This window comes from Myxine glutinosa, chromosome 7 (genome assembly GCF_964187855.1).
Source record: "Myxine glutinosa chromosome 7, kmMyxGlut1.1, whole genome shotgun sequence".
Taxonomy (NCBI): Eukaryota; Metazoa; Chordata; class Myxini; order Myxiniformes; family Myxinidae; genus Myxine; species Myxine glutinosa.
In genome coordinates, this window is record NC_136267.1 from 57,930,626 (window position 1) to 57,945,014 (window position 14,389).

The window sequence follows — 14,389 nt, forward strand, 5'->3', positions numbered from 1 at the left end:
ACAGATCTTCATCACTGTCCTGAGTGTCATTTTCGCAAAGGTGTCTACGCAAATGTAAACATTAATTTTTGGATTCCTCATGCTCTGAATATTCCAAAAATGTATAGTTTTGCTAATCTACCAAAATTTTGAACGAAAAAACATAGTGAACCTGACTAATCTGATCGTCTTTGTGATTTCCCCCATTGAATACCTGTGGCACGATTTGGCCGACGCATATGAATCGGGTTTAGTATTTGTTAATGGTTCGAACCGCGGGCTGCTAAAACCGCTTGGCAAATAACATCTTGTCCGCGGTCTCGAGTGGAGTTGCCCACCTGCCTCGTGGAGGGATTGCCGGAGGCGTACGGGAATCCCTTGACCAATCGCTTCGGGCAATCCCACCCCACATGGGAGCGGGGTAGCTTCAGGATTGGAGATGGCCAGTGCAAATAGAAGGGGGATTAACCCCCCCCCTCCACCCCCCGCTAAGGGGAGCGCCGTACTCCACTTCCGCAACAATTGGTGTCAGGAGTGGGATTCGGACCCGAAGTGCGCTTAGCACACTTAAAATTACGAGTGGCCAAAATTTTATTTAACACCACTAAATTTTAAAATCGTGCCATGGATAATCAAGGCGACCGGATGCCGGTGGGGGTAGAAGAAGAAGAGGTAGAGTCGACCCAGGACCAAGGGGAGGATTTGGGAGTAATGGAGGAGCGCAATACGCATTGGGTTGCGGGGGTTTCGGGCGCACGAGATGGCGGCGCCTCGCATGAGGTGGGAGGCGCACAAAATGGCGGCGCTTCGCACGTGGTCGCGGCAGCCGAGCCCGAGATGCCGGAGTACATGAGAGTATTTATGATGCAAATGATGACCAAATTAGACACCCAAAAAGAAGAGACGAGGGCTCAGGGTGAGCAAATGGGAAACCAAATGGGGGAATTGGAAAACAGAATGGGGGAGCGTTTAGAAAACCAAATCGGGGGATTGAGATGGGTTAAATAATATGGGAAATCGAATCTGGGGGCTAGGAGCCAAATTTGAGGGTTTAGACAACAATGTGAGGGATTAAACGACAAATTGGGAGGAGTAGGAAACAAGTTGGGAAGCAAATTGGAGGGATTCGGAAACAGATTAGGGGACAAACTGGGGGGCATAATTGGCCAAGCCAAATAAATTAATGAGGGGTTGGCGAAGCGGCAAGCCACATATGAGGTAAGGGAAGCGGAGAGGGACAGAGACCGCAGGTTGGGCGAGCAGGTCCCAGGGGTATGCGATGAGGTAAAGCGGGTCGAGAAGCGCTGGTTGAGCGAGGCGGAGCAAAGCGCGGGTAAAATGACGGGTATAGAGATCGCGACCCGGGGTTTAGGGAAGCCGGCGACCGCTGAGGTAGGAGAGAAAATGTTATTAAAGCCAGCGGTCGTCGAGGTGAATAAAGAAAAAGAAGTAGTGGGAATTGATATTGAAGAGACGACAGACTTAGAAGAGCAACAGTTGGAGGAAGGAATGGATTATGTGCAAAGTCCGTGTTCACATCCTGATGCCGTACTTGCTAATCCTTATAAAGATTTGCAGGTGCGCGTGGAGAGGAGGATCCCAAAGGTGAGTCATGCTGTGTATGGTGCGAAGAGGTTTTTCGGCAAAGTGTTTTGGCGCGGAGAATTGTCGCGTGATTGGGGTCAATATGGCACCCGGGTGTTTGTGGGAGGTCCGTGGGGCGTGGTGTACGAAAGAATGGCACTCGTGTGAGGAAAAAATGTGCGTCGGCGAGTGAGTGTGTTATAAAGTGTGGGAGTAAAACCGAGTGCGAGTGGGAATGCACGTCAGAGTGTACGGAGTGTGACACAGGGAGTGAGAGCGATACGGAGTGTACGTGCGAGTGTGAGAGTGACCCGGAGAGTGAGTTGGTGGTGGAGCGGGTGCGAGAATGCACACTGGGAATGGGAGAGAGTGTGCGAGAATGTACACCTGAGTTGGTGGTGAAGCGCGTGATTGGGTGTGCAGAAGTGTGCACACCCATGGTTGTCACAGAGGATGTGACCGAGGAGTGGGCGCGAGGAGGTGTGTTGAGGAAGTGTGCGAATGGCAAGTGTGCGCAAGAGGGTGCGCGAGAGGTGTGGTGTGTAACAGGGAGTGCGGTGGCGGAATTGACGAAGTGCATGGGATGTATGAGTGTGAAAGGGGTCGCGTATGCGAGTGAGCATGCGAGTAAGGCATCGACGTGGACCGGGGCAGCGTTTAGGGCGACGGATAGCCGACGCGAGCACTCCGTGCGCGGTGCGCTTTGTTTGCAGCGAGGACCGGCCAGGACCGTAAGCACGTCGCTCTTCGGAGGGTCGCGCATGATTCGGGCCGGGTCCCGCACTGAATGGTCGGTGCCGCGTCAGAGCGGCGATCGGCGCGATTCCGGGGGAGGGGGGCCAGGTCGGACCTTCTCCCCCTGGCGGGGACGGGGTTCCGACCGGGCGAGCTTCGGTCATCGGGCCGGAGACCGCAAAGTTCCGCGCCGAGACGGTGCGTGGAATCTCGGCCCGAGCATGCCGCCTCCCTTGAACCGAATGCTGGACGGACTCAACCTGCAGGCGACCAAACTACCCGAATTCATTGCTCGGCTTTGCGAAGCCGAGTTTTAATGAAGTAATGATGTACCGAGAGGCTCAGATATAGCGGACTGTGATGATAGTGTTTTGGATCCGAAATTTTGGAAGAGTGAATAGGATTGGCAATGATTGGCAAATTGATGATTGGTAAAATGATTGGCAGTGATTGGCAAATTTTGATTTGCAGGAAATTTGATGGCAAAATTAATAATGGGATATGCCCGATGTGGTGGGTCGGCAACTCTGCCATCCCTCACACATGGGGCACATGAGCACTAGCTATGGGGTTTGGCAGTGTAAGCTCGTCGAGGGAGGGTTTGGATAAATGTATAGGGATCTAGAGAAGAATGACCATAGGTAACTGTACAGGTAAGTCGCGACATTGTACAGGTAGTCGGGGACGTAGAGAGGTTAGACTGAATTATAACGACGTGGTATGCGCAATAGTATAAGGGGCGACGGGGAAGCGCGAGTTTCAGAAGGGAGTAGTCAGCTTAGATGATGCCATGTGCTTGTGGTTTAGGGGATGAGGAATTGGTATGGAAGTTTTTGCGGGTGAGCATGTTGAGCAAATGAGGCAATGCTCGTGAATGGTGCCGTGTGTGTGTGTTGAAAATGTATTCAGTAGCGTATTGTGAGAAGTGTGAGGTGATTGTGAGTTGTATTGAGCGTGGAAGTGTATGGAGCAGTGTATGACTGAGTAATGGTGATTGTGTGTTGTGTTGAGCAAATGGTCCTGGAGGAAGGAGGGTGCAGGAAGCACCAGGTGTAGGGGTGATTGCACAGGTGTGCCAATACAGGTGAGCATGGTTGAATGAAATAAATGGTATGGAATATATGGAGTATGGAATGGATGGTGTGGAGTGAGTATGGTGGAAACTGTGGAGTGGAGTGGATGGTGCGAAGGTGTGTATGGGGAGGATGGACCCCATCACGAATACCTGGGGAGGGTAGTTTAAGAGTTAGGTAGAGGGTATAGGTAAATTGTGGTTGGATATTGGCATCTGTGGTGCGTGTGGAAGAATGGTGTTTGGATGGGTGCATTAGTGACGTGGAAAAGACTGGGCGTGTGGCCTGTTAAGAGGGATGGTTGGTTGGGCGCTCCGCCACTGGTAGTCTATCGGCCAGGTGAGGCCGCAGGTAGGCTCTGGGAGCCAGTTAGAGATAAATGGGGCCCGAAGATCCAAAGGAAGGACCCGGGTAGCCCAGTGCCAGAGAGGGCACCGAGGGGGGTAAGCGCCAGAGAGGGCCTTCCCCAGGTAGGTTAGCGAGGAGCAGGTACGCTTGGGAGGAAACTTCAGTGGCGGAGGCGCACAGGTAAGTAGACCTGTTAGGGGAGCCACACGACTCAGTCCTGAAATTGTGCAAAGGCACAGGGAGTGGAACCGGGGGAGTGAGACCCCAAATTGATGAAGCACCACAGTTTAGTCAATGGGAATTTGGTTCTTAAAACCGCATGGAGTGTAAGATGGCCAATGGATTGGCAGGGAAAGACCCCGGGTAGTGTAAAGTGTATTAAAGTCATTTAGAGGATAGTTAAGATTAAGAATCTCCTCGCACCATCTACATCCACTCACCTGAGGTGACGTAACTCCACACCATGCCATGTTTTGGTTATTTTTGTGCAAATGTTTGGATTGTGAGACGCATCATGACGTGGGTGTGACATTGTGTTGTTGTTCCATCTCTTCCTCCTTAAGAGGGATTGATGATGAATTGGATGATGGCAAATTTGGTTAGAAATTGGGATTGTGGATGAATTTGGTATAGGGGAAATATGGGGAAGACGAGACGTAGTGACGGATTTGTAAATGTGTAGATTTTGTAAATACGGGGAGGGGCAAGGGGGGCAGTGTAGGTCGCATGTGGGGGGCGTACGTAGGGACGAACCTTTCTCAGCTCGCTCCCATGCGCCCCTCATTCTGCATTGCCTTGTTTGATGTGTACCCTTGCACCCTGACCCATGACTCACCTGTCTTCTCTGTCTTCCTTCTCCCAACCGAGGATCGTGCTCTCTGGGCACTGAGGGGAGCGTGTGGGAGGCCGTGTCTGTGTGCCCGAAATTCTCGCAACCAGCTGCCTGCATCCACGCACCACTTATGGACCACAGTCTGTGGCCAAGCACCACTTATGGACCCCATGTGTTGGGGCCTAGCCCCTCTGCTGGGACCGGCCACGATGGCCCAAGAAAGATCTTGCTTGCGGACCTCGGTGAGGTGGCACCCAGCCCACAGGGGAACCACCCATAGTCGGCCCCTGTGGGCCATAAATAAAAAATGGACGCGTTGTGTGCCTTTTTATTTCCACCAAATAGGCCGCAAGCAAAGAACACGACAACATCTGGAAGAACGACGGACCAGCAGAGCAGATCGAGGAAGACCAGCATCAGTGTGTTTTTTTTGTGTTTTATTATTATGGTGTGAAATGAGCACTGGATGGTGCTTTCTGGTGCTTTGGTGTTTTGGTGCTCTTTATTGGTGCTGGTGCGTCGATGCAGTGCATGCTGTCGCCTCCCCTCCCACATGATTTTCTTTTTTTGTTCCCAAAAGAAAAATCGCAGGTCCTGGGTTGCGTTTTGTAAATACAATTAACGTCACTTGTAAATAATGCTCCCCACCGTTCATGTGTAGTTTGAGAATCAAATCCGCAATTCGGTGAATTGTGGGCGTGAATCTGTTAGGTAGGGTGCAATGCAACAGCGGGACAGACTTATTTGTGTTTTAAAATTGTCGCACTCAGGGTCAGATTAATTGTAGAGGGAATTACACCTACGTGCCACATTAAGTAAAGTTTTATAGGCCCGGGACGTGCCTGGCGGATGAGGGATGAGGGTGCAGTGTTGCGGATTTGAGAATCCTGTGTTTGTAAATATCACCCTCTGTAAATAATAGTAATTCTTTGTAAATACCTCCATCAATTTGTGTAAAGATCAAAGGTCGTCCTTTTAGTTAGTCCATCGCACACACGTAGAGAACCATAGAACCTCTCTATAGTTATTTCTTTATTATGTGTATTAGTTTAAGGCTCTGTTTCCCACTAGTTGACTCTGCATTGCACCAAATGAAATAAGATAGGTCCCCTTCAAGGATTGCATTTCCCAGCCAAACTCTCCCTCTCTGTGCAAAACCGCTTGACAAGCGTGGGGTGCGCGCCCTCTCAACTGGCCCTGGTTTGGAAGCGGCGTTCGCTGCCATGGTGAATATGTGCTCGGTGCTCTGTTTGGACGAGAAGGGCGGGGTCGCCGAGAAGAGACAAGCCATGGCGCGCCACGGGGGCGGGGCTGTTCAGCTCCATGCCCAAGTAAGGCTACAAGCCCGTGGCACGCCACGGGGGGTGGGCTGTTCAGCTCCATACCCAAATAAGGTAACAAGACCATGGCATTGCCATATAAGGCCACAAAACAGAGCACGGGGGCGGTGCATTCAGAATATCTATATTATAATAGGCTACGGTGATTCTGTCTGTCTGTCTGTCTGTCCGGGGGTGTGGCTTACTCCATTTACAGAGTAGCTCCACCCATTCTTGGAGAGGCTGAATGTAAACAAATATCCACCATTTTATTACCTCGAATAGCTTTGAGGCCTGTTTAGTTAGGCCCGTGCTGTCTTTCTCTCTCACACAGGTTTATTTCAATTATAATTCGATATATCATTTCATTTTTAACAGTCGCCAACATCGTTTTAGACTCCGTTGAAAAAAAACGGGAGGAGAATCCCATGAAAGTTTCCGTTTATAGAACGAAATGAATTCTCAAAGGCCGGTAAAATAAAGCCCATTCATTGAGTCACCCTCACGATTTTATCTCGAATTCACCATCTGATTTAATTTTTATCGGTGGTTTTAGACTCGGTGTCAGAAATAATTGAGAACATTCACGCACACATGGGAAAATGCAGAGATATATGTATTAAAATCGCGCCACGATGACACGAAAATACACCGCCTAAAATAACAGACGGGGAAAATGTCGACATATATTAAAAATTCACTTTTTCTTTTCCGTTAAGACATATTACTTTTACTTTTGATGACAGTCGTCACAAAAACGACATATATATCTTCGTTCTTATTTCATTCAACATTATTATCCGGAAGTAAAATATGTTTCAGGAAATTACCGAGAGATATTTCTTCGGTTTTTTTTTATTAGTTATGTGCACATACACTTTAAATAGGTTTATTTGAAATCTTTAATTTTCACAATGTAATTTACTTGCCATTTGTCATTTTATGATTACGAGACACTTCCTCTTGAGGATCGTAACAATTCATGCGTTGCGTCGAAACTTCCATTTCCAAAATGAATGCGACGATCGATGAAGAACGCAGACTTGAACAGGATGTAGCAAGAAAACGAATGAGACGGGCGAACGTGTCCGTCGACGAACGTCAATGCAAACTTGAACATGATGTAGCAAGAAAAAGAACGAGACCTGAGAGCCGCACAGGATGCTGCTGCAACAACGATGAGGAGGGTTGGAGAGGAGCGAGGGGTTGGAGAGCGAGGTGCTAGGGGTTGGAGAGTGAGGTGCTAGGGGTTGGAGAGTGAGAAGCGAAGGGTTGGAGAGTGAGAAGCAAGGAGTTGGAGAGTGAGGGCCGATTGGAGCGGAGAGTGAGGGCCGATTGGAGCGGAGAGTGAGGGCCGATTGGAGCGGAGAGTGAGGGCCGATTGGAGCGGAGAGTTAGGAGCGATTGGAGAGGAGAGTGAGGAGCGATTGGGGAGTGAGGAGCGATTGGAGGGGAGTGTGAGGAGCGATTGGAGGGGAGTGTGAGGAATTGGAGAGGAGTGTGAGGAAGTATTGGAGAGGAGTGTGAGGAAGTATTGGAGACGAGTGTGAGGAAGTATTGGAGAGGAGTGTGAGGAAGTATTGGAGAGGAGTGTGAGGAAGTATTGGAGAGGAGTGTGAGTAGGTATTGGAGGGGAGTGTGAGAAGGTATTGGAGGGGAGTGTGAGGAGGTATTGGAGGGGAGTGTGAGGAGGTATTGGAGGGGAGTGTGAGGAGGTATTGGAGGGGAGAGTGAGGAGGAGTGGGTTTGGAGAGGCGTGAGGGTGGACAGAGCAGAGTGTCAGGTGGAGAGGAGTGAGGGGTCACATATTATGTGAAATAAATAAATTGTGTTCATTACACCATTTCTGGATCTGATGAATTGCCAGAAACCATTTTGTAAAATTTAATGTGCAGCATGGAAATCAAGATGTCCAAATGTCACACACGTCCATGCCCGTGGGATTCCCACAGGTGACCCCACTAGACTGCAGCAAGAAAAAGAACGAGACGGGAGAACGAGACCCTCGATGAACGTGATCACAGACTCGCACAGGATGCTCCAGCAACAACGATGAGGAGCGTTGGAGTGGAGTTCGGGGTTGGAGAGTGAGGAGCTCGGGGTTGGAGAGTGAGGAGCTAGGGGTTGGGGAGTGAGGAGCTAGGGGTTGGAGAGTGAGGGGCTAGGGGTTGGAGAGGAGCGAGGAATTGGAGAGGAGTGAGGGGTTGGAGAGTGAGGAGCAAGGGTTTGGAGAGCGAGGAGTTGGAGAGTGAGGAGCGAGGAGTTGGAGAGTGAGGAGCTCGGTGTTGGAGAGTGAGGAGAGCTAGGGGTTGGAAAGGAGCAAGAAATTGGAGAGAAGCGAGAAATTGGAGAGGAGCGAGGGGTTGGAGAGTGAGGAGAGAGGGGTTGGAGAGCGAGGAGCGAGGATTTGTAGAGCGAGGAGCTAGGGGTTGGAGAGCGAGGAGCTAGGGGTTGGAGAGTGAGGAGCAAGGAGTTGGAGAGTGAGGACCGATTGGAGGGGAGTGTGAGGAATTGGAGAGGAGTGTGAGGAATTGGAGAGGAGTGTGAGGGATTGGAGAGGAGTATGAGGGATTGGAGAGGAGTGTGAGGGATTGGAGAGGAGTGTGAGGGATTGGAGAGGAGTGTGAGAGATGGGAGAGGAATGTGAGGAAGTATTATGACATTAATACTTCCAACATGCGATTGGAGGGGAGTGTGAGGAGCGATTGGAGAGGAGAGTGAGGAGCGATTGGAGAGGAGTATGAGGGATTGGAGAGGAGTGTGGGGGATTGGAGAGGAGTGTGAGGGATTGGAGAGGAGTGTGAGGGATTGGAGAGGAGTGTGAGAGATGGGAGAGGAATGTGAGGAAGTATTATGACATTAATACTTCCAACATGCGATTGGAGGGGAGTGTGAGGAGCAATTGGAGGGGAGTGTGAGGAGCGATTGGAGAGGAGTATGAGGGATTGGAGAGGAGTGTGGGGGATTGGAGAGGAGTGTGAGGGATTGGAGAGGCGTGTGAGGGATTGGAGAGGAGTGTGAGGAAGTATTATTACATGAATACTTCCAACACGCGATTGGATGGGAGTGTGAGGAGCGATTGGAGAGGAGTGTGAGGGATTGGAGAGGAGTGTGAGGGATTGGAGAGGAGTGTGAGGAAGTATTGGAGAGGAGTGTGAGGAGGTATTGGAGGGGAGTGTGAGGAGGAGGAGTGGGATTGGAGAGGAGTGAGGGTGGAGAGAGGAGAGTGTCAGGTGGAGAGGAGTGAGTGGTCACATATTATGTGAAATAAATAAATTGTGTTCATTACAGCATTTCTGGATCTGATGAATTGCCAGTAACCATTTTGTAAAATTTAATGTGCAGCATCTAAATCAAGATGTCCAAATGTCACACACGTCCATGCCCGTGGGATTCCCACGGGTGACCCCATGAGTATATTCTATGTCAAACATTTAGCTATTCTTTGTTGTTGTTCTTTGAGTATTGCCACTTCCGTTTTCGAAAACATCTTCGACGATCGTTTCAATCTGAAAAAAACTGACAAAAAAAATTTGACCTGTGTATAATACACGCACCTCTCACTTTAAAAGGATTTTTGGGTAAAAAAAAAAGTGCACGTTACAGTCGAAGTTTTACGGTATATATAAGTAAATATATACAGCATATAAATATGAAATTTCATGAAATAAACATGAAAGCCCACAGAATCTTGTTTCTCACAGTCTGAGTCCTTTAGGTGCTTTTTTTGCAAACTCCAAGCGGACTTTCATGTGTCTTTCACCGAGGAGAGGCTTCCGTCTGGCCACTCTGCCATAAAGCCCAGATCGGTGGAATGTTGCAGTGATGGTTGTCCTTCTGGAAATTTCTCCCATCTCCACACAGGATCTCTGGCACTCAGCCAGTGACCATCGGGTTATTGGTCACCTCTCTTAACAAGGCCCTTCTCCCCTCATTGCTCAGTTTGGCCGGGCGGCCATCTCTTGGAAGAGTCCTGGTTGTTCCAAACTTCTTCCATTTAAGAATTATGGAGGCCACTGTGCTCTTGAGAACCTTCAATGCAGCAGAAATTTTATTGTAGGCTTCCCCAGATCTGTGCCTCGACACAATCCTGTCTCTGAGCTCTGGAGGCAGTTCCTTCGACCTCATGGCTTGGTTTTTGCTCTGATATGCATTGTCAGCTGTGAGACCTTATAAAGACAGGTGTGTGCCTTTCCAAATCATGTCCAATCAATTGAATTTACAACAGGTGGACTCCAATCAAGGTGGAGAAACATCTCAAAGATGATCAAGAGAAATGGGAGGCACCTGAGCTAAATTTCAAGTGTCATAACAAAGGGTCTGAATACTTATGCCAATGTGATATTTCAGTTTTTTCTTTTTAATAAATTTGTAAAACTTTCTAAAATCCTGTTTTCTCTTTGTCATTATGGGGTATTGAGTGTAGATTGATGAGGGAAAAAATGAATTTAAACGATTTCAGCATAAGGCTGCAACATAACAAAATGTGAAAAAAGTGAAGGGGTCTGAATACTTTCTGCATGCACTGTGTATGTATGTATAAATACATATATATTTAATAGTATAAGCAAAAATGATGGGTTGGAACAATATATTTGACAGTGCAGTCTCTTGAGTGTGCCAAAGTCTGAAGTCTGGACCTCGTGTCAGGTGTGCTTTTATCTTCTTTATTTATTGGACATTCTGCAGACATAAATGAACACTCATTTTACTCTGCATGCGTTGCACATCATGTGCAGTGAATTTCACCTCCCTTTGCCTTGTATTCATTGTGATTAAAAAAAACGCTTCTGCACACCACCCTTGAGGATCAGTTTGCAAGCCACCATCTGCAATTCCAATTTTTAGAGACGCAATTACTCTTCTTTTGGGTCTTCGGAGTCTTTTGTGTCCTCTGGGTCATTTGGGTCCTCGGGGTATTTTGGATCTTCAGAGTCCTTGGGGGTCTTCGGAGTTCTTGGGTCTTTTGGATCCTCAGTCCAATAGGTCTTCAGGGTCTTTTCAGTCTTTGGTGTCTTCGGGATATTTTGGGTCTTCGGGTATTTTGGGTGTTTGGGGTCCATTGGGTCTTCTGGGTCTTGTGGGTCCTTGGAGTCTTTTGGGTCTTTTAACCGGTGCACACATATTCGTGTTCAAAGATTGCCCATTAAACCCCCCCACTCAAATCCCTCCCAAAGCACGACTTAAAGCCTTAAAAACCTACCCTAATGAAGAGGGACAGACACACACAGCATACTAAAATACGCCATTTGTGTCTGTCTGTCTGATGAATTTTTGACACCAATACATGCCGCCGTTACTTATCCAATCTCAACCAAACTTGACAGGATGACCAAGGGTTACATAGTGAAGGTTGTAGCGCATTCATTTGCCCCCCTCTCCAAGGGGGTTTTCTCCCCCGAGCGGGTTTTCCCTGCCATTGTTGTAAATGGCATTGTATGTTGAGGTGCATATCAATTTAAAATTAGCTTTATCGTGGCGTTTGTCCAAAGAAGAAGATTTATCGTGGCGTTTTTCTAAAGACGCTTTTAATAACAAAATTAATAATAATCGCATATTGTTAATGTTATTACAAAACAATATCAATACTAATAATGACCCACTTCCCCAAAGCGTTTTTCCTGCAGTGATAACGTGTATAAATAGCTTATAGTTATAATGGCGTTTCCGTGGGAGCAACGGCTTCCACAGGAAGTAAAAATATTATAAACCACAAACACGTATGCTTAGCTTTTAAAACAGTCGCTAATACTCTTTATAACACTAAATGAAGAAATTTGGAGAAATCCTGACATCCGTGAAGTAAGGTTTCTGCTGCTACCGTGGCATTTTTCGTAGCAAACTTTTCAAACTCGCTCCTACTGTTTGATATGAAACTGAAAGGGAGGAAGACCGGGGTGTGCTCATTTACCAAGCAGCTAGCTTGCGCTTGCCAAGCCAGCCGTTCCTTAATGGTTTTTAATGGAGTGCTTGCTCGAATGCTAAAACCACTTGGCGATCTCTCCACAAGAAACTTGGTAAATGAACACACCCAATGTTCTTGAGACCCGACCATAGATTGACTGTAATCTATATACCCCAAAGAGGAATGACCCTTCTTGCCGCTCCCAGAGTGAGCGGGTGTACTCGTACACACAAACACACATTGTGTTTTATATGGTATATATAAAGTTCATTTGAAAACCGTAGATATTTGAGCTGTTTTTTTTAAGCTCAACACGATGAAAAAACAAGATGATCATTGCACTATTCACATTCAAGCTGCCCTTGTAGCATTTTCCAATGTGCCAGTTCTAATTTGGCTGTGCAAACCCTTGTTGAAACATTTGAAAAATTCTCACATCTCTTTTCTTCCTGCTTAATCTGCTGTCAAAATCTTGTTGGTCTTGATATTCAAATTGACGATCGTTTCTGAAAGTTTGGAAAATTCAAAAAGAGGAAAAAAGTATGAATTTTAAAAAGCTGCATTTTTTTTTTCATAGAACAAGTACAATAGATTCAATGAAATATGTACAAATGAGCAACATTGTAAGACTTCCCAGTGGAGAAATCTCACCAAGATAAAATGAACAGGATGACGTAAAATAAAGAAAGGAATAAACCCCAGTAAAAAGCGAGTCAGCACAGACTTTTAGTACAGTTCTGAAAACCTGACTCGAATATGTCACGATATAATTACCTGCTGCCTTGTTGGAAATCATTCAAGGGAGAATGCGGTTTGTGAGGATAAGAGCTATCGAAAGGCAGTGGTGGAGGAGAAAGACGTGATCCCTCATCCACCCACCTCTCAAATGCACCCTGAATTCGCTCTGCGGTAAGGTAGGGAAAAATCTGACATGAAAAGATGACATCAATAAAAAAATGTTTCAGCAAAAATATCTCAAATACATGGGCAAAAAAACAAAAAATTACATTTGAAATAATTGATTGAAACAATCCCACCAAAAAAGAGCTGTATATATATATGTTCGTTGATTATTATCCCCACCGATCGCACCGCACCCCCTGGTTTTGGTTTGCACTGGTGGGAACGATGGTCTGTGTGGCAGACAGGCTGTTGGTTCCTTGCGGGTTATGCGGTATTTACCGTGTGAGACATAATTCGTGGCTGGTGCTCACCATTAAAGCTAGGAGGTGCCTTGATCATCTTAATAGACGATTTTGGTCCTCATTGGTTAGATTTTTTGCAGTGTGCCGTCCTGTGGCGGTTCGTAGACCTGCATGCAAATCGGACCTGGCAGGAGTAATGCCCTGCTGGTGGATTAAGGGGTCTTACTCCTATTAAGAGGAGTGGTCCCAATTGTATGACCATGCATTGTGGCCCTTCGGGGGCATGATGCATGTGTTTGAATGACCATGTGCTTCCCCCTCGGGGTTGAGGCGCATGTGTATTGTTATGGGGACAGCCTTGTTGACGTTGTGCCTTGGCCATGGGGTCAAGGTACACGTCCCAGGCTGTTCGAATGTTTGACTTTTTACCTTTTTTCACAAGCAAAAAAGGCAGGCCCTGACTGGGGCCCTAAAACAGTCAATAAGCCCGAAATCTGGATTGGCGGCTCTGCTTGATGTTTAGCCAATGGGGACCAATGAATAAATCTCTGTCTGTTGACAGAGTGGCCGGGCTGAGGCCTCCAGAAGACCCTTTGGGTCGGAGGTGACGTTTTGGTCTAGGACTTCGGTCCACAGGAGATCGGGACAGCGCTCGTCACGCTGTTATGTTCGTTGATTATTATCCCCGCCGATCGCACCGCATCCCCTGGTTTTGGTTTGCACTGGTGGGAACGATGGTCTGTGTGGCAGACAGGCTGTTGGTTCCTTGCGGGTTATGCGGTATTTACCGTGTGAGACATAATTCGTGGCTGGTGCTCTCCATTAAAGCTAGGAAGTGCCTTGATCATCTTAATAGACGATTTTGGTCCTCATTGGTTAGGTTTTTTGCAGTATGCCGTCCTGACGAGGGTCAATAAGCCCGAAATCTGGATTGGCGGCTCTGCTTGATGTTTAGCCAATGGGGACCAATGAATAAATCTCTGTCTGTTGACAGAGTGGCCGGGCTGAGGCCTCCAGAAGACCCTTTGGGTCGGAGGTGACGCTTTGGTCAAGGACTTCGGTCCACAGGAGATCGGGACAGTGCTCGTCACGCTGTTATGTTCGTTGATTATACTAGGGCGTGCCCGCACGTACGTGCTTGCCCGTACGTGCGTGCAAAAAAACATGCGTGCAAACAACAACAACAAAAAAAAACTTTGAAACCACGTGGCAGTAACGACCACAGAACCCCCCCCCCCCCTCTATTTACATGAAATGGTTTGGTCCATTCGCAAAGCCAAAGTGAACGGCTTGCGAGTACGGTGACCATACCTTGGGAACCACTTGTCCGATTAATTTCAAACCTTGAAAAGGCACATCCTCGGGTCCCCAGCAATATACCTGGCAAGTTTCAAGTATGTCGGACCGGTAGTTGTCGAGAAACAGCGGTCGCATACAGACAGACACACACACACACAGAGATTGCTGGA

At 47.6% G+C, this 14,389-nt stretch overlaps 1 protein-coding gene across 8 annotated transcripts in view; it reads right to left on the reverse strand.

Annotated features, from left to right (window-relative positions):
- LOC144888143 (uncharacterized) overlaps positions 1-14,389 on the reverse strand; it is a 1,118,715-nt gene that overhangs the window by 923,427 nt on the left and 180,899 nt on the right. For 4 of the 8 annotated variants that reach the window (XM_078781772.1, XM_078781773.1, XM_078781774.1 and 1 more), the window contains 2 exons: positions 12,550-12,679; positions 12,212-12,281 (listed from right to left, as the gene is read on the reverse strand). The exons of the other annotated variants lie outside the window; for them this stretch is intronic. In XM_078781772.1, coding sequence (XP_078637898.1) covers positions 12,212-12,281; positions 12,550-12,679 — 200 coding nt within the window. The remainder of the gene's footprint in view (positions 1-12,211; positions 12,282-12,549; positions 12,680-14,389) is intronic. 8 annotated transcript variants of the gene reach the window in all.